Below are 20,205 nucleotides of genomic sequence, written 5' to 3'. Positions count from 1 at the left end.
CAATTTGGTTATGTCTATATGGTGCTTTACATGGTGGTTGTGATCCATGAATTAGGTCTATTTTGTGATCTTCGGGACTTATAGGTAGTAAGCCATGTGGTAAATCAACAGCAAAACAATCTTGAAATTGTGAAAGAAATTGTGCGTACTTAGGATGCATCTGATTTTCTTTAACTTCAATTTCATTTACCCATATTAATAGGATTTGCTACCTTTTCATAATGCATGTTTAGCTTGAGTATGACTAAGCAATGGAAAATTATCGAAAGTGCGCATACCATGCAATGTGATTTGTTTCCCATTAGAATGAATCTTCATTGAATGTGTGGAATAATCTATATCAGGATTGTACTGATGACGCCAAGGCATTCCTAAGATAATGTCACTATATTGAAAAGGCACAACTAAGAAATTTCTATGTTCGACATAATCACCAATTTTAATTTCCAAGTCATGCACTTCTTGTGTTTCATTATATCTAATGCCTAAGAATGCAGCCTTGATGCGATAATGTGTAGAAATAGTATGTAAATTCAATTCTTTGACCAATTTTGCAAAAATAAAGTCATGTGTGCTCCCATCATCATGTAAAATAGTCTTTTCTTTACCATGTACAAAACATTTCATTGTTAATAAAGAATGGGGATTTGGCATACCTGGTAAAGTATCTGAAGTTATACCAATATCGTCATCGTCTTCCGTGAAATTTGGCATTTCTTCATGTTCTTCATCTTCTGTCGCTCCCAAATAATTGATATGAACAGTTGGCTTTTTGGTTTGACAATGTGCCACTAGATGTCCAGATTGATGACATTTGTAACAAACTATGGATTTGGCTTTAGATACATTATTGATAATAGCGGGAAGTTTAAGAATGTTGGGATTTGGCTGGAGAGATGGCTTGGGTTTTGGATTTGTGTTTGATAGTAAAGCAGGTGATCGTATCCAAGATTTACGGAATGAAGATGGAAGGAAACGGTTTTGATTGAATCTTCGAAAATTTGAATTGAATTGTTTTGAACCAAAGTTACCATTAGTTTGAAATTGTTGTGGTTGCTTCTCTTATCCTCGAATATTGTCTTCAGTGTCATGGGCCAAGGAAATTTCATCTTCGAGAGTCGTTGGCTTGAACATGTTGACCTCCGCATAAAAATGTCCAAGTAAGCCATACATAAACTTGTGTTTATGGGTTGCCTCAGGTACATCTTCAAGCATTCGTAGTTGCAACAAAGCATTCCAAAAACGCTCGGTATATTGTGAAATAGGCTCACAATCCCTCTGTTGCAGAAGATCCCATTGTTTGATTGCTTTTTCGTAGAATTGGGGTGGAATGAAATTCTGTAAAAATTTCTTTTGGAAAGTCTCCCAGGTAGTAGGACAATCAATGCTCTTGCGGAGAACAATCCACCATAGGGATGCTTGGTCCACTAGATGATTAATGACACACTTAATTTTGTCTTTCTCAGCATACTGTTCTTCATGGAAATAATCATCAAATTGACTGATAAAAGCAAGTACAGCCTTTCCATCGCGTGATCCATTGAAGGTACGAAATTTGAAATTTCTTTTACTTATCTTTGTTTCTTTCCGAATAGATTGCGCTTCAAGTGTTGCATCGATCATACGTCGTATAAGATCTTCAAATTGCGGTCCATGTTGGTCGGCAGTAGATCGTTGCAGATTGGCCAATTAAGCTTGCAAAGTTTGACGTGCTCTTCGTTCCTCTTGAAGCTGCATCATAATCAAATCTAGTTTTTGCTTCATCGTTGGTTCAGGTAGGTCACCTTCAACCATAAAATCTTCCATAGTTTGATCGGACATCTTGTAAAATTCCAAAAGACCTCACACACTCGAAATCTTATTAGCGGGATGAGCGTAGCTCAAAGTCGGGTTTACAAGGCTTATTTCTCTCTTTTTTTTAAAATGGCTTTTTGTAGTATTTCTTCTTTGCGGATGTGGAATTTGATGTCATGGTCATCTTCCAAGAAGATAATTCATGTGTGCAGACTGCGTGTTGCAAACTGTTTGCTAGAATTTGGCTCTGTAAGTCCACATGTGTGAACAGGGGCTTGCAGAGAGGGTTGAAGACGAGTTCAGGATTGACCCAGTGTGAATGCTTGCTAAGGAGGGATTTTATGATTGACTTTGAAGCTTTAGGAACCTTAGAGTATTAAGCTTTATTTAAAAAGCTTAAATTTTTTTGTGAAATGAATCAGGACAAGAAGACGTTGATGGCGAAATCGACGCCTAGAATTACACACCGCCGTCGTCGTCGCTGAGATTTAGGGATTAAGCTTTACTAAAAAGCTTATTAAGCTTTTAAGCTAAATTTCACTTATTTGTCTCCTTTGGTCTTGAAAAAAAAAATGTGTTGATGAAGAAGCTTCCCACGTGGTCCTCCGCTTGTAGAGGCCGGTCCTTCGCGATCCGACAACGTAGCAGGGGGTTCTTCACTACCAGGAACACGCTAGTATTGACGGATTATCGCGAGACTGACTGTAGAGCTCGATCATTCCAGGAGCTTCACCTTCGCGCGAGATGGTAAGCGATTGGAAGCTCTTGATCTCAACTTCGCTCTGATACCAATAGCTTGACTCGAAGGTTAGGATGTCTAGTATCAAGTAGAAATCTTGATTTGAATTTAGGAGTAGCAATACCCCTCTCTGTTTAAGAATTTTCAGAACTGTCCACAGTGAACTGCTAGTGAACTGCCTGCACAAAATTGGCTCTAATTTGAGAAATATGTGTCCAAATGAAGCATTTGATAGCTCCGCTCGAAGCTTGTGATGCCTAATATCCACTCCAAGTGTTCTTTTCTCGTTATAATGAGTTGACAAATTTCAGTAGCAAAATTACCAAATCTGTCCTGTTATTACAACACCCTGGCTGAAACAGAGCAACTCAAATGCCAATAAGCTAAAGCAAAGAAATTCTCCAAGTGCAAAAGAAAAGCATGTGGTATGGGAGGTTGAGCTGAAAGTTGCTCAACAACAGCACATGACACTTGTGACTGAGAAATCAAGCTCACTCTCTGAAATCTCAAGGTCCCTTGAAACACATGATCTAGCTCAATTTGAAGCCTTGGGAGCTCTTGTTGTTACATGCTTTGTAAGCTCGGTCAACTTCATAGCAACAGAGCAAGTCATGGATGTGCTTTGGAGTGTATGTAAACATAGGAGAAACCACCACTCAGATCAAACTTTTGGGTAAACAAGCCTTCTATAAAAGTGAGAGCTGCAACATTGTCAGCATGGTCCTTCCTTTTTAACTACTATGCCTTCTAGTCAAATAGTAATCCATCACATGCCAGAGTGCTTGTCAATCTTGTCATAACAGCTAGGAAAGCAACCTGCATTTACAGAATATTTATGCAATTATTCAGAGCATGCTGGTAATGACATTCTTTGCAAAAAGTTGTCTCTGCATGAGGTAAAGTCCAGTGGCCATCAAAGAAGAAGCAGTTTCAAAAATCAAATCCGAAACTGGAAATACAGAAGCGTTTCTTAAACTGTTGTTGCCTTCACTTGAGAAGGAAGTTACATCTATCATAATAGATGAGTCTCTAACTTTCTCTTTACCTTTTCTTGACATCTGTGATGTATTTGGTGGAGTGACTTGTGACCTTAATGTGCTACTTGAAGGTCTATCAAGATGACCACGACTAGGAGACTCTTGTGGTCCACTCAATGTGTGTGATTGCTGACGTGTTTTTTGCATAGCTATACATAGGGCTGCAAAAGAGTCTATGTCTTCTTGAAGATGAGTCTTCAAAAGACAATAGAGAGATTGCTAAATCTGATGGGTCAGAAGACATTGAAGAGATTTCAGCCCGTGCATGACATTGGAGCTCAAATGGAAGGATTATTTTGGGGCTTTTCATCAAGGAGCTTGAATCTTTGATGTTCAAGTGTTCAAGCAAGGCTAGAGCATTGATTCTTCAAGGATTTCATCATATTGGAGCTTGTATGGATTGATTCTATGGAGATTTCAAGCTTTATGACGCATTTATGATGGATTATGAAGAACTTTTGCATCAATGGGATTAAAGCTGATATCCATCATATTCTTCAAGCTTAATGGAGGTATTCCCTTTTGCTAATCTCTGAAATCTCTCAATAATCCAATTGCTAATGGCTTTTCCACTTGTTGATGGGAGATTATTGATCAATTAATTCACTGGATTGATCAATAGATTAGAGATTAGTGTTAATTCTCATTGATTCCAGCCTATTTCATTGAATTTCATTTCGATTCAAACCATTACTTCATCGTAGGTATCATTTGATCAGCTTGATGCATAACTTTGGTTTGTTTTGTTGAATTTCTCTCACCCAAGCTGAAATATTGTAAAAGGGTAAGTACTAGCAATCAGTGAGTCATTGAATTGCATCAGTAAGACCCTTCTCCTATCCCAATTTTTCCAAATCTCATTCAATTGCATTTCATGAAAGGCTGAATGAATATTTCAAAAATGCATATCATGCTGATTGCTTAGAACACTAGCCTCTGCCATGTTGATAATCCACCGAGGAAAAAGGTGGTTGCCGGGGGAGATAGTGGGACAAAAGAGAGGTGGCCCTCCCTCACTATCGAAGATCTCGAAGGGGTGCAACCAACCGACCCGGGGGGAACTTTGCCCACCTCCCGATGATTCGGAGCCCGTGTAGGGAGCCTGTCATGCCGTTTTATCCCTCACACAGGTACAGTGAGTGGAGAATTGAAGATTAAAGACTTTCCAAGGACTCAAGTACCTACATGACCAAAGCAAGGTAAAACAGGGAATTTACAGGTCACTTACAGGGTATTTACAGGTGGTTACAGGTACACCATTTATTACTGAAGCACAGGTGCATGTACTACAGGGTACCCACAGGTCCTATATACCCTTTTGCAGGGTTTGGTAGCCATTTGGGATTACTATCTTGCATTACAGGGTCAAAACAGGGCACTTACAGGTCTAGACAGGGTGCAGGACTGGACAGTTCAGACTCTAAAATTTAGCTACAGAATTTTATGTTCTAAACCTATTATAGCGTGCTATAGCTCATCTTGAAGAGGGCATTCTTAGCTTCGATTTGCATAAAAAAGTTCTGAAATCGGAGCTTCCTAGCCAAAGTTATAGCCGTTTTTCTGACAGGGGGTACTGCAGGACTGCACTAATATGGCAGGACATAAAGGCAAAAATAAGGTCCAAGAAGATTATGCTCAGCAAATCAGGGATTCAATGATGGATAGTAAACTTCAAGAGAACCCTGAAGAGCTTCAACAACAATGATAAGTCAGTATACTCAATAATACTTTGTGTGCCCATGAACAAAGACATAGGGAACGACATGAGGCCATCTTGTCAAGAATGGAGTAGATGGTTCTATCTATTGATCAGACCAAGGCTTCTATTGATAAGTTGGTGGAATCCAATGAAAAACTCATGGCACAAATCTCTAAATTCATGCAGTTGCAAATGGCATTAAGAGAAGTTAATGAGAAGGCTTGTTTAAACAGTGGCCCTTCAGTCCCACTTCAGCCACCTAACCAAAATGGTCATGGAAATGGGATTATTGGAAGAAGAGGCATTCCAAATAGTCAGTATGAAGTAGGAGAAGCTTCACAAAGGCATGATGAATATTTGGGCAGTTTGAATGGGGCCAATGCTCAAGCTTTTGGACTGCATATTCAAAATTCCAGGGGTACTCTACCAACAGGAAGACTACATAATAATTCTCAACTACCTATTGGAAGATTTCAGTCTCAATTTGGAGGCTCTGTACTTGGTAATCCTGATCAGCCAATTTTGGGACAGCAACCCTTTCATGAAAGGGAGTTTAAGGATAAAATTGTTTTAGCCAAATTTAATGGCCAGTCATCTTCACCATCAGACTTAGAGGAATGGACCTTTAAGATGGAGTCCTACTTTGATATATACCCTAAAACTGATTATATGAAGATTCACTTTGCTTCCTTGCATCTAGAAGGATTTGCCCATACTTGGTGGAGGTATATAAAAAAAGAGAATATACTTGTAGAGAATTGGGAAGCTTTCAAGATACTTATGGATGAAGTCTTTGTTTCGCCTCTTAAGAAAGAGAAGTTAGCACGGAGATGGTATGGTTTGGAACAAAGGGGCCTAAGTGTAAGAGAGTATACAAACCAATTCCTCAACTTGATCATGTATGTGGAAAGCATCAGTGATGAGGCTAAGCTTCACAAGTTTATGTATGGTTTGGAACCGTCTTTATCAGCTGATGTTATGGCACAAAATCCTACTTCAATTTTCAAGGCTATTGAGCTTGCGGAGCGCTATGGAAGAAAGTATAGGAAAGAATCTTCATTTCGGCCTAGTTATGGATAGCCAAGGACTGTTTTAAAGCAGGGACAAGTTGGTAACACTTATGGTAGTAATCATGTGCCTAATGGGAGCTTACGGGTACTGACTTATCCTCCATTTAATGCTTCTAGGCCTCAAAGTAATTTCAGGACAGCAAATAGTCCAAAAGTTGAATTCAAACAGGGGGACAGCAAGCCTAAGTCCATTTCAGCTAATACAAATCCCAAATCTATTCCCATGGATCTTTACAAGGAAAGGAAGGACAAGGGCTTATGTTTCAAGTGTGGAGAAAAGTATACACATGATCATGCTTCAAAGTGTGTATACAAAAATGTCAAGCCTAAGCTTCAGAGTATGCTGGTTTTTGAGGACTTTGAAGATGACATAGATGAAGCTAATGCAGTGGCAATTAATGCTAAAAATGAAGAACTTGAGGAGGAAGTTAGACAGGAGTACTTTTATGATCCAGCCGACTCTTTTCCTTTTGATCGAGGTGGAAATGTTCCGTTTAACCCTGGTGGATCTTGTGATGAGTCACTTGCTGCCACTATTTGTTTTATCTCTATGGATGCTTGGACGGGATCTAAGAGCCCTAATACACTTCGTATGAAGGGAAGCATATGTGGAAAGCCAGTGTTCATCCTGATAGACAGTGACAGTACTCATAGTTTTGCCAATAAGTCCATCATGGACAAGTTAAATTGTGTTCCCACAGACTTATAGCAGCCCATTAGAGTACAAGTGGCTAATGGTGAAGAAGAAATCAGCACACAGATTTGCCCATAGGTTTCTTTGCAGTTGGCTGAAAATTTTGAAGCCAAAGTAAACCTGGTCACTCTAGAAATGGGGCCCATAGATATTATACTTGGTTGTGATTGGTTAATGATATTAGGCAGGATCACTATAGATTTCTCACAGCTATATATGGAGTTTATCTCCAATGGACAGCTTATCCATTTACAGGGAATTCCTAGTAGATCTGATTTTCAGCTTATCACCATTCAACAACTCAAAAGAGAGTACAAGAAGCACTCACAAATATTTGTTTTGCATTTGAACAAAGAAACACAGGATCAGTCCAATAATTCAGCAAACCATCCAGCCTTGACAGCTCTTATTGAGGAGTATAGAGATTTGTTTGAAGTACCTACTTCATTGCCTCCTAAGAGAGCGGTGGATCACCCTATTGATTTGGAGCCCAACTCAAAGACAATCAATAAGCCACCTTACAGATTATCAAAGTGTGAACGAGAGGAAGTAGCCAGGCAAATCAAAGAACTTCTTGAAATGGGATTCATTGAACCAAGTTCTTCACCTTACGTATCTCCAGTCCTGTTAGTCAAAAAGAAAGATGGATCTTTTAGAATGTGCATTGACTACAGGGATCTCAATAAGATAACAGTGAAGAACATGTATCCTATACCGAGGATTGATGATTTGCTTGATGAGCTTAAGGGGGCTCGATTCTTCACGAAGATTGATTTGAGATCAGGGTATCATCAGATTCATATGCGAGAGGGTGATGAAGTCAAGACTGCTTTTAGGACCGATCGTAGGCTCTATCATTTCTTGGTGATGCCATTTGGGCTTACAAACGCTCCAGCTACCTTTCAAAGCCTGATGAATAAGATCTTGCAACCTTTCCTCTTTCAGTTTGTCTTGGTGTTCTTTGATGACATTTTGATCTATAGCAAGACTTTACAGGATCACTTGGCACATATGAGGAGGGTTTTTGATGTATTGAGACATCATAAGCTTTTTGCTAAGGAGAAGAAGTGATCTTTCATGCAGACTGAAGTGGAATACTTGGGACATATAGTCAGTGAAAAAGGAATACAGGCTGATCCCAAGAAGGTGCAATGCATAAGAGATTGGCCAACGCCTACTACTACTACCTCTCTTAGAGGATTCCTTGGTCTATCTTCATTCTATCGCCGATTTATAAAGCATTATGCGGCAATTGCAGCTCCTTTGATTGACGGGTTGAAGAAGGAGGCTTTCTTTTGGGATGCTCTTGCAGATAGCAGCTTCAACCAGTTAAAGGAGCTCCTTACTTCTGCTCCTATCTTAGTATACCCGGATTTCTCCAAAGAGTTTACTATACAGTGTGATGCTAGTGGCCGTGGCATTGGGGCTGTTTTGCTTTAGGAGCATGGAGTAATTGCATTTGAGAGCTGTAAGCTTACAAATAAGGAGATGACCATGAATGTTTACGACTAGGAGATGTTGGCTATCCTGCATGCAATCAAGAAGTGGCACCATTACTTATATGGAAGCCGATTCAGAGTACATAGTGATCACCGGGTACTCAAGTATTTCCTTACTCAGTCAAATCTCACTCCAAAGCAACGTCGTTGGGTAGCTACATTACAGAATTATGATTTTGACATCACTCATACAAGGGGCAAAGATAACATAGTGGCTGATTCTCTTTCTCATATGTGAGTCTGCAAAGTGTTAGCTATGACAGAATTACATAATGACTGGATTGAAGAACTACAGGAGGCCTATATTTTAGATGAGGAATTTAGCCAAATCTTTCAGAAATTACAGCAAGGTCTTATGGAAGAAAACTCACATTACCAGCTTAAAAATGGTCTTATTTGGTGGAAAGGCAAGATTGTTATTCCCTCTACTTCTTCTTTTAAGCGGAAAATTATGGAGGAGTTACATTCTTCGCCTTTAGCCGGACACTTGGGAGTTTTCAAGACTTATGACAGGATCATCAAAAGCTTTTATTGGAAAGGACTGTGGAAAGATGTCAAGGACTTCGTTATGAAGTGTATGCCTTGTCAGCAAAATAAGGATAGCACCCATAAGCCAGGAGGTTTGTTACAACCATTGCCTATTCCTATGGGTAAATGGACTCATATTACTATGGATTTCATTAGTGGCTTACCTACTACTAAGAAGGGGAAGCCATAGAAGCTGTGAGCAAGAAGGGAGAGAAAAACTGCAATTGTATTAATGTGTCAAAAAGATCTGAAAAATTACATCTTCTCTCTTTTTATACCAATGTCAGTGTGACATGGCATAATATCAATATTATTAACACTAATTTGTTATTCCTAGCTTCTTACAAAAATAATAAATAAATGTCAGGCACTTCAATAAATAAGCGCGTCAAAATAAATATTGGCGCCATACCTAAGATGCGTGCCCATAAAAAATGATAATTTCTTCTAAATAACTTGAATACACGCTATCGCCCAGTGCTTCCCAACACCACCACTGCCTGCTTTACACATCAACTGAAGCATTCACAATTGTTAGAAAATAATAAAATTAAACCAGCAAAAGTGAATACCTAACAGTCTTCAGCTACAAAATAAACAAATTAGTTAGAACTCAATTCTAACCTTAATTTATTACGAGTGCGCACTCTAAACTCATAAACATCTATTAATTTAAATATGTATTTTGTGGAATCACCCGCTATGGAATCACCCACTTGCACATTAAATTAAAAAGACACCCAAAAAGGACAGGCGTCCCCATCGACTTTTCGCATAAGGAATCCACCTTGTGTATGAGCTCGGCAATAAATAAAATTTTACGGAATCCACCGTGGAATATGCCTCCTGGCATCAAGTATCATAGTCATAGTTGATTTGCTAGAAGGAAGAGTAGGCAATGGAAAGAGTTTAGCCTGCATTGACCAACATAATTTGTTAGTATTGCTTCCACATTACATTGAATAATTTTGGGGTTGTTGGACTCAACCCATAAGTCTTTCCTTGTATTAATCACTCAAAGGACCATATCATTGAGTCTATATTTAGCATTGATTATACCTTCTTGTAGCCATATCAATTATTTTTAAAGTTCCACAAATCCCCCATGTCCACATACCTTTTCGGTTTAATCGGGCTATTGCCTTCATAGTCTCCTCTTCAATTGGTGCCACTATGCTGTTGCACCACATTGAGTCTTTCATTGACCACACACTATCTTGGAGTTTAATCAGAATTTTAGCCAAGGCTTATGCCATGCCTCCCAAATGCATTTTATGATGAGGGAGGAGGCTTCCTTTATGGAGAAGCAAGTCCTTGAGAAGATGACAATGTGAATAGGCAGCTGGCTTAGTCTGGGACATTTATCGATTGTAAAGTTGGAAATATCATAAAAGAAAAGGATGGCCCATTCTTCTTCTAGTTGTTTCCAACATCTAAACACCCATTTGGCTGCTAGTTTGTCAGCCATTTTCTAAAGGTCCATAATGCCTAGGCCTCCTTGCTTCTTAGGTAGTGTGCAAGTCAGCCATGCCCCTTTTGGGATTTTGAACTAAGTCGAGTTGCCACCCTATAGATAGTTTTTTCCAAGTGGTTCTAGTTGTTTAAGGCATTGTAGGGGAGAGTGCTAGTAGGCTAGGAAATAGATGCATGAGGGGAAGTTTATGTGGTTGAGTATGACAACTCAGGATGCTAGATTCAACCTTAGGTCATTCCATCTATTACGTTTACCCTAAAGTTTGTTCATAACCCATTCCCATATTTGTTTCATTGTGACTTTGAACCCATTAGAATACCAAGTAGTCTAAATATTTTTCCCTCTTTAATTGGTTCGTACCCTTCTTTTAATAGCCAATCCAGCAATTAATTTGGGATATTTTTGACTTTGGTTTGCTGTGATTGACTTTAGACCAAATACTAGATAGAATATCTCAAGGCAGTCCCAAAAGGTAGCCAGAGAACTGGAGTCATTGTTTACATGGTGTTAGTGCCATCAACAAACAAGTTGAGGATCATTTCCTTGGCCCCTTAGGGAGGTTAGGACCCTTGATGCTTTCTAATTCAACATGTTCCTTAATGAGCTAGCCTAGTCCATCCAATGCAATGGCAAACAACATTGATGTGAGGGGGCAGCCTTGTCTAATGCACCTATGGAGAGGGAAGGATGCTGCAAGGTCTCCATTGATTGAAATCCTTATAGAGGCGTTGTTAAAGAGTACCAAGACAAATTTAATGAAACATTTTCCCAAGCCCATATCTAATAGGGATTGAGGATAAAATCCTAGTTGAGCCAATCACACACTTTGTCAAAGTCAGATCTTCAAGAAGATGTAGTCTTGATTTTGTTTTTTTGTATAGTTTATGCCCTCCCATAGATTTATAATTGCATCAAGGGTATATCTTCATTTAATGAACCCCTTTTGTTCCTTATGTATCCATTGATTCATATGTAGGGTAAGTCTACATGAGAGGGCTTGGGCAATAATTTTATAGGCCATGTTTAGGCATGTGATTAGTCTCCAATCACTGAGAACGTCCTTTTGTTATTTCTTGTGAATTAGCTTCACTACTCTCTCGTTAATGAAGGCAGAGAGGGCAAAAATACAACGACATACATGTGGCCAATCTCTAATTACTGAGATTGTCCTTTTCCTCTTTCTTGTGAATTAGTTTCACTACTCCTTCATTAATGAAGGTAGGAAAATGTACTAGTCTTTCTAGATTTCTACGAGCGGTGGGGGATAAGGACTTCCTGGAAAGTTTGGTAGAATTCATTAGGGAGACCATTAGGTCTTGGGGACTTTCCTTTAGCCAAGGATTTGATTGTGTCCTCAAGTTTAGACTTGAATAGAACCAAGTCTAGCGAGGTTGCCAACTTTGCATGGACCACCTTTTTGCGATGCATGGAAATCTTGGCTTTGGTGTTTGCAAGATGGGGTGTAGGTGGTCTAGGCCGGCTAAAAATGGAATAAATGTGATCATGAACAATGATAAGATTTTCATCTTGGGATTGAGCATGTGATCCATCCTCCTTTTTTTAAGGACCTTTTTTTAAGGAGGGGGATTCCCTCTTATGAAAATTTTCCTTGGATGGTTTGGCTAATTTGTGAGACCACCAGTCCAAACTTATTTAAAGGCTCTCAGCCTCCATCATCTCTTTCTCTTCTGCTGGCCTTGGCTGCCCTCTTGTCAAGTCAAGCATGAGTTGGAACAATACTGGCATCAGCCATATTTTCATACTATGCTGCGTTTTTTGCGAGGGAAAAGGAAGGAGTGTGTCGCGACACCCTTTGCGAGAGTGCCACTGTTGTCAATCGTCCGAAAGTGGCGCCCGCTCTGATCAGCTTATCGAGTTGAGTCTCGCATGCTCCATCAAAATGCAAAGCAAACTAAGGCTAATCTCACAAGCTTGTAAACTGTAATAGCGCTGTGCCAAGTATGGCGTATCGGCTCCCAGGCCGGATGCTAATCAACGGACCCTGAAATTTACCCTTGGAGATGCTGAGAGCATGTCGCACGGAGAGACTATGCGACACTTGTTACACAGAGAGAGAGAGAGAGAGAGAGAGAGAGAGAGAGAGAGAGAGAGAGAGAGTGTGTGTGTGTGTGTGTGTGTGTGTGTGTCCTCGGAGACATCTGATAAAATTGGTACGATATAGAGAAGATTTGCATGGCCCCTGCGCAAGGAGCGCGCCCGGGGGGGGGGGGGGGGGCGCCGGGGGGAACCCGTGTCGACGATGGTATATGCTAGTCCAGGTTGGCTGATGTATGGAACGGTCGTGTGGGCATGGCTCACGCTAGTGCCATCGATAGCGTCCTGACAGCATGTTTCCTGCTCAGGTGTCGATTCCGGTCAGAACCGTATGCGCCAGGATCATCATCACTCCCGCGCAGCGCAGATCATCTTGGTTTCACGTGCGGACCGTCACTCTGTGTGTCCAACAGACCGTACGACCAATGATTCAATGGAGACAAGAGGACGTGTGCCTGGAGGCTGTCCGTATGTATGCCTTGCCCGAATCTGGTATGGATCTCGATGCACACGCCCATAGCCTCCGCTCTTTCAGTAGTGCAAAGGACCTGCTGGGAGGCAGGCTTACACATGATCATATCTGCAGACGTGGACTTGAATGGGAACCCTACCTCCAGAGCCTCCTGATTCAAATGTATGCTAGCACGGGTTCCCTTGATGATGCTTTGGTTTTATTTGCCAGTATGCACCCAAGAAAGGCATTCGTTTTGAACTGTGTCATCCGGGCACTCACACAACATGGCCATGTGGACGATGCTGTGCAGCTTTTTGAACAAATGCATATCGAAGGGGTCATGCCTGACAAATTCACATTTTTGGGTATTCTGTCTGTTTGTGGCAGGGTGGAACTCCTGGACAAGGTGAAGCAAATACACACCATCAGTGAGAACTGTGGAATAAAGGAAGAGGTTGTGCTGGCAACTTCTCTTATCAGTACGTATGGAAAATGTGGCAGCCTAGAGAGTGCTCAGGCTACATTTCAGAAAATTCGCAGGCAAGATGCAATATCTTGGACTGCCATGCTGTCTGTTTATGTGCATCAAGGTCGTACAAAGCAAGCTTTACAACTTTTTGCCCAGATGTTGCACGAAGGTATTTGCCCTACCAGTGTTACCTTTGTGTGTGTATTTGTTGCTTGTTCAAGGTCCATATTACTAGCAGAAGCTATGCTCATGCATGCTTGTGTGGAGGAGTTTGATTTAATAGAAGATCTTGTGCTGGGCAACTCTCTTGTTAAGATGTATGATGAGTGTGGCAGTGTGGATGATGCTTGCTGTGTATTTTGTAGATTACAGCAGAAAGATATTGTTTCGTGGAACTCTATGATCGGAGCATATGTTAACCATGGATGTGGTAAAGAAGCCTTGCAGCTATTTGCATGCATGTTAAAGGATGGTATCATGCCAAATCAAGTGTCCTTTGTCTGCATTCTTGATGCTTATACCAGCTCAACTGCACTAATTGAAGGAAAGCAGATGCATAGTTACATCGTACATGCACAATTTGATTCAGATTGTATGGTGCTGACTGCACTTCTAAACATGTATGGAAAATGTGGCAGCACCGAAGATGCAAGAACTTTGTTTGACAAAATGGAAGAGCATAGTGTTGTCTCATGGACCACTATTATTGGAATATATGCTCAGCATGGAATGAGTGCAGAGGCACTCAAGCTATTTGACACAATGCAGCTAGAAGGAATTCAGCCAAACACTATCACTTTTGTTTGCTTGCTCGAGACATGTGCTTGTCAAGCAGTGCTAGTAAAGGGCAAATATATGCACACTCTAATCTTGAGTAATACATTAATGTCAGATCCTTTCATTGGCAATGCTCTTATCAACATGTATGGTAAGTGTGGAAGCATTGTGGATGCCAGAAATGTATTCTATGCCATGCCTCAGCATGACTTGATTTCATGGACTACATTGATTGGGGTGTGTGCTGAGCATGGCCAGAGTAAGCAAGCACTGCTGCTCTTCAATAAAATGAGACAGGAAAAAGTAAGTCCAAACAAGGTGACTTTTATTTGCATTCTTGATGCATGTTCTGGGGCTAGACTTCTTGGAGAAGGTAGACAGGTGCATGATTTGATTATCAAGAGTGAGGTAGAGCTGGATATTGACATTGTTACAGCACTTATGCTTATGTATAGTAAATGTGGTAGCTTAAAAGATGCTGTGGTGATGTCTGAGAACTTGTCTGAACATTGCGTGATTTCATGGACAGCTGTGATTGGAGCTTACACCCAAAGTGGGCTGGCTAATGAGGCACTACGACTATTTGAGGAAATGCAGCAGCAAGGTGTGATGCCAAATAAAGCCACATTTGTCAGCCTTCTTGATGCTTATGATGGTGAGGCATTGCTGCTTGATGCGAAGCAAATGCATGCTCGAATAATGGATTGTGGCTTTGAGTCAGATGGCATTATGAGTAATGCCCTCTTAAACATGTATGGCAGGTGTCACAGCATCAGAGATGCATGGAAGATGTTTGATAAAATGTGTAAAAAAGATGTTGTTTCATGGACAACCATGATTGCAGTGTGTGCACAGCATGGGCAAGGGAAAAAGGCTTTACAATTATTTGATGAGATGCAGCATGTAGGCTTGCACCCCAACAAGGTCACATTTCTCTGTGCCCTTGATGCATGTGCAAGTCTTGCAGCATTAGGAAGAGGACAGTACATTCATCATCTGATTGCACGGAACAAGTTGGAAATGGATGTAGTCATTGGTACTGCTCTACTGAACATGTATGGTAAGTGTGGAAGCATAGATCGTGCTCAAGCTGTGTTTGACATGATTCCTGAGAAAAATTTGGTTTGTTGGACTGCGATGATTGCAGTTTATGCTGAATATGGAAGAGATAAAGAGGCATTATATTTTTGTGAACAGATGCAACAAGAAGGATTCAAGCCGGGCGACGTCACCTTCCTCAATCTTCTTGCTGCATGCAGCCATTCTGGTTTGGTCGAAGAAGCCAGCCACTTTTTCACTTCAATTATCAAGGATCATGTTGCTTCTGTACCTGTGAATTATTATGCCTGCATGATTGACCTGCTTGGGCGAGCAGGACGGTTGAAGGAGGCAGAGATCTTGATGAATGCAATGCCATTCAGACCTACAATTGCTACCTCGATGGCGATACTCGGTGCCTGCAGATACCAAGCTGACATAGAAAGAGGTGAACGTGTTGCGACACAACTGTTTGAACTCGACTGCCAGCATCCTGCAATGTATGTCATGCTGTCAAATATTCATGCTACTCCTGCATGGGAAGATGGTATGGTCCATGGTTGAAGCAATAAGTAGCAGAATTTATCCACCTAATGTTCATGTTACCACCGAGTCAAGTAGTCATGCCTTGATTATTGCTACATCAATTGCAAAATGGTTCACCTCAGTGTAAAAGAAGACAATTCCTGGTTTGTTGAGGTCTTCGGGAGGCCTGTGTTGGAGAAAGGATTTTAACTGGGGTTCTGTTTTTGATACCCAGAGCAGCAGGTAGATACATCTAACCACACAAAGAAGCCTTGAAAGATCGTTTATGCCTCAAAAGTTGGGACATGGAAAATGGAAACCAAAAAAAAAGGCACCTTGATCCTTATCTTTTCAGCTCTGTTTTAAAGCATGCAGGGAATACAAGTCCATCCTGGTGTTGAAAGGATTGAGGAGCTCTTTACACATTTTGCAAACTAAAAGCATGGAAGGGCATGGACTTCAGAGTATGAGCAAGTTAAAAGTGTTTTTATCAAGTATACTTGCTTTCAAGGTTTCAAGTCTTTATAAGTTGAGCCAAGTGTAAAGTTGTTGGTCTTTCTTTGTGTGTTGTGCAGGGGCAAAAAACCAAAAAAAAAGAGAGGAAAAGAAAGAAAGAAAGAAAAAAAATCCACATGTTCCAGTCAAAGTAGCATTCTCAAGCGTAAGTAAATTGCAGCTTCTAAAGCTTTCTTATTGCTATATTTTGATCTTTTTCTGGGATTGGATAATAGCATCTAAAAACAGTGTTCTTGTTTGTAGGATCATTGGTCCTTGGCAGCTCGACTACGTATAGAATTGAATCAGTACTGGAAGTCATAAAATTCTTTTGGAGCAAATACAAGTTCTTTTCACTTCACGTATCTCCATCTAAGGTTTTTCATGCACTTGGGTTGTTGGCTTTTGGGGCCCAACTTACTTTACTCCAATCATTTCCAAGGTTTCAATAGTCCTTATGAGTGGAGACTAACATAGTGTTCTTGGTCTTCTTGTTAGTAGGATCATCGATCCTTGGAAACTCAATTACGTACAATCAGCACTGGGAGTCACCAGATTCTTTTGGAGCAAAATAAAGTTTTTTCACTTCACAGCTCCAGTGAAGATATTCCATGCACGTTGTCTCATTTTGGGGTCAAACATAGAATGATGAAGTCTGATCTTAATTCCACTATAGCTATAGAGTCACAGGGAGTATGAGTTGCTGCTTATGTGGCTCTTTTGGAGTCATTAAGTTATTACTTGTGTGGGTCCTTTGCACTCGTGTGGTTTGACCATGGAGTGGAGAAATCTAGTCTTTTGATTTTGTCCCTTTCTGTGCAATGTACTTCCTGCACGTTTCTTTACTTTTTGTTAACCTCGTTTAGGTGTTTAAGATTGTTTTTGACTATATAGGACCTAGAAAAGATGAAAAGAGGTGTTAAACATCGACAAGACACTTGAATGCTTGGTGATGGATCAAGCCATAGCCATAACTAAAGGCTTGATAGGCAAAATTAAAAGAGTTAGAACAAGATTTGGGGTTTGATCAAAGATTATTAAGCACCAGGGCAGTCCAATGCTTTTCGGACTTTTGGTAACTTTTCAAATAAGTCTTTACCTGTTGTGCACAAAGGATGATCAAATGTAGGCTTTAAGTCAACTAGTTGAGTATCAAAAGTGGACTATACATTTCCCTGTGACTCTCTTTTATCAATCATCTCAAAAGGGATGTGATTATTAGCATTGACTTTGGACTTCTTGCTAGGTTTATCTTTCCATTTCTGTTGTCCCATGCATCCATAAATTAGCCTTCTTCCATGAATTGTTCTTTCTATTGACAAGTCAAGTTTGACTTTGTGGTTGGCCTGCAAGACATATATTGATACTTTTCTGTTAATACAAGCCTTTAACTTTATCACTTGAACCTTGGGCTTCCTTGCCCTTTGAGGGCACTACAACTTTTTGCATATGTCGGGGCCAGTTGTCTAGTGAATTACTACTCCTTTATTTCTCAACTAAGTCAGCTGAATATGAAACCTTCTGCCATCTTCTAAAACCAGTGCTAGCTCTATGGTTCTACCAAGGTAGTACTCTTCTCTTTTCACAACAAGAGATCCTAGGGGTTCTCTCAAACCAAGTGCAGACTCGTGCATCTGAAGGAAGTCTGGATATGCTTAGGTACTTAATCACTTTCTTGCAATATATGTTTGCACATCTCTGGAATATCATGTGTGCGCCCTACCTGACTATGAAGATATGGTAGGGTTTGTTGAGAAATCACCGAGTGTGTGAACGCAACTAACAGTCAATGAACTCAGACAAGAATGCAAAAACCAAAGAAGAAATTAATGAATGAATGAAGGTTTAAGTGAGAGAATGATGAAAGGAAGAGATACAGATATGAGAGCTCAAGGAGTAGAGACTATCCAATTGGAAGTAGACTGAGGGGAAGTATCAGAGAGTGTTGTCTAGAAATGATTCTGGAAACAGATCCAAGTGTAGCAAACCACCAATGCCGAAGTAGAAAATTGCTTAGAGGCCTGAATACAGCACAGCATGCCATTTGACAAAACATAGCAATGTAGTGCCTGGCCACAATCTTCTTTAGAGATGCAGAAGCTGGCAGGAAAAACATAGCCATTTGGGCAGCAAATGTAGGCAATTGATCAGGATGATGTGGTAGATGGATGGAGGGCAGCAGCCAAGATAAGAAAAAAAGCCTCTAAATGAAGCAAATGGCTAGGGACAGCAGGTGCAAATGATGGAAGGGTGCTGGACAGTAAATGCAGCTAGCAGGATGTCCACCAGGGGCAGGCATCACCACCAGGCAGCAGGCAGAGCCCACTAGTAGTAGGGGCGACACACTAATAACAGGGGTGTTGTTAAGCTTAAAAAATACATTACAAAGTTAAACCTTAATTAGCTCTTTAAAACAGCCCCAAAACTTAAATTACCAAACTTTTCCGAGAGATTACTTAAGTGCATGTGTCCGGTAAACCAAAACCCTAATTTTGGGAGGATCCACATCTATAAATGCGAGGCTGCCCTACCACTCAGCCTAACCTTGTCTTGTAGATTGTTGGCACCATATTCATTGGTGTCTACACACCTCTCCAAGCAGATACCTCAGTCTGTGGTGCTGTTCATCAGCTAGGCACCTGCTGTTGCATTTGCTGCTGCTCCATCTTCTCCAGCCAGTTTTCAGCCAGCTGACACCAGCCTGGGCTTCATATTGCTGGCCAGAGCTGTCGTACACTACTGACATCATCAGATAAGCTGTGGCTTGGTGGTTTCCAGCCTGCATTTGCTGTTGGCTGCTGTTTCCCTGTTTATTCTCTGCCTCCAAGAGTGGTTGATTGCTATCCAAGTGCTTTCGTCTTCATCAGGTCAGTTATCTTCAACTTACCCTTGGATTTTTTGGGAAAGTGCAGCATGCATCGCTGCTTATAGCAGCTGGTTATTGTTTGGAGGTTGCTTGCTATGATTTGGGATCTGTTCAAAGAATGGCATAGCTCATCTCTATCTTGGTTCTTTTTGAGACACGAGAGTTTGAGGTTTTGTATTCACTCTTGTATTGTGTGTTTATAACATTCAATATTATTCATTCATTCAATTTTCTTTATCTCCAAGTAACTTTTCACCTTTGAGTTCTATTGTTGTTGCTTTGTGTTTTGTCATACACTTGGGTTTTATCTTTTGTATTTGAGTGCTTTTTTACATGGTATCAGAGCCAGGTGTTTTTTGAAGAAATCTAGGGCTTGATTTGAAAGCTCGATATCAATGACACGAGCTCTCAAAGGAAAGATGGCTTCAAATATATCTTCACCACTTCAATCGCCAAAATAGCATGTACTGAAAACCACTAGAAGTGGGTCTTACAACTTGCTCTTGGAGATTATGACATTGGCAAAGAAACATCTCACCATTATGGTTTTTACTAACCATTCAAGATCTTAGAGGTTGAGTATGACTTGATTTATGTATCGGGCTCAGGAAGCCATTGAAGACAAATATGACTTGATTTATGTATCGAGCTCAACAAGCCATTGAAGACAAATATAACTTTCCCTTTAAATGATGTGCATAAGTCTAAAGATGTTGCAAGATCGATAGAGCCATCAATTGGGATGGTTTTTCTATTAGAGAAAAAAACATGAAGTAACACTCTTTTAATACAAGTTTTTGCTTTTGTTTCTTTATCTCTCTTCTACTTTAAATGCAAGATTTTGGAACAAGTTATAAAAAAGACAAGTTTTAGGTTGATGACTATGAGATCAATCTTGAAGAGAATTCTTTTCTATATGTTAAGACATGAAGAGATAGTTATGAAAAAAAAATCAAGTTTTTTTTTTTTTTGGGTTTTTTGTCTCCTAGTTA

The 20,205-nt window shown here is 40.4% G+C and overlaps 1 protein-coding gene and 1 pseudogene across 6 annotated transcripts; both read left to right on the top strand.

Moving 5' to 3' along the window:
- Positions 1–12,215: 12,215 nt before the first annotated feature.
- Positions 12,216–19,921, top strand: LOC148035604 (pentatricopeptide repeat-containing protein At2g03380, mitochondrial-like). Of its 6 annotated transcripts, none has more exons than XM_087677570.1 (4): positions 12,216–13,681; positions 14,819–16,316; positions 16,428–16,513; positions 16,612–19,921. In XM_087677570.1, exons 1-2 carry the CDS (start codon positions 12,883–12,885, stop codon positions 15,889–15,891), a joined length of 1,872 nt encoding a protein of 623 aa, XP_087533696.1. In that variant the 5' UTR covers positions 12,216–12,882; the 3' UTR covers positions 15,892–16,316; positions 16,428–16,513; positions 16,612–19,921. The 6 variants fall into 6 exon arrangements, with proteins under 6 accessions (XP_087533696.1, XP_087533694.1, XP_087533693.1 ...); XM_087677568.1 differs by having other exon boundaries at positions 12,216–13,223; positions 13,431–16,316; positions 16,612–19,920; XM_087677567.1 differs by having other exon boundaries at positions 12,216–16,316; positions 16,612–16,724; positions 16,849–19,920.
- LOC148035605 (U6 spliceosomal RNA) lies at positions 12,678–12,745 on the top strand (annotated as a pseudogene).
- Positions 19,922–20,205: the final 284 nt, after the last annotated feature.

Source organism: Lygodium microphyllum, chromosome 5 (assembly GCF_053477565.2).
Source record: "Lygodium microphyllum isolate KBCC chromosome 5, Lygodium_microphyllum_v1.1.10, whole genome shotgun sequence".
NCBI lineage: Eukaryota > Viridiplantae > Streptophyta > Polypodiopsida > Schizaeales > Lygodiaceae > Lygodium > Lygodium microphyllum.
Note: the sequence above shows the minus strand (reverse complement) of the source record. Positions and strands in the feature narration are given on the sequence as shown.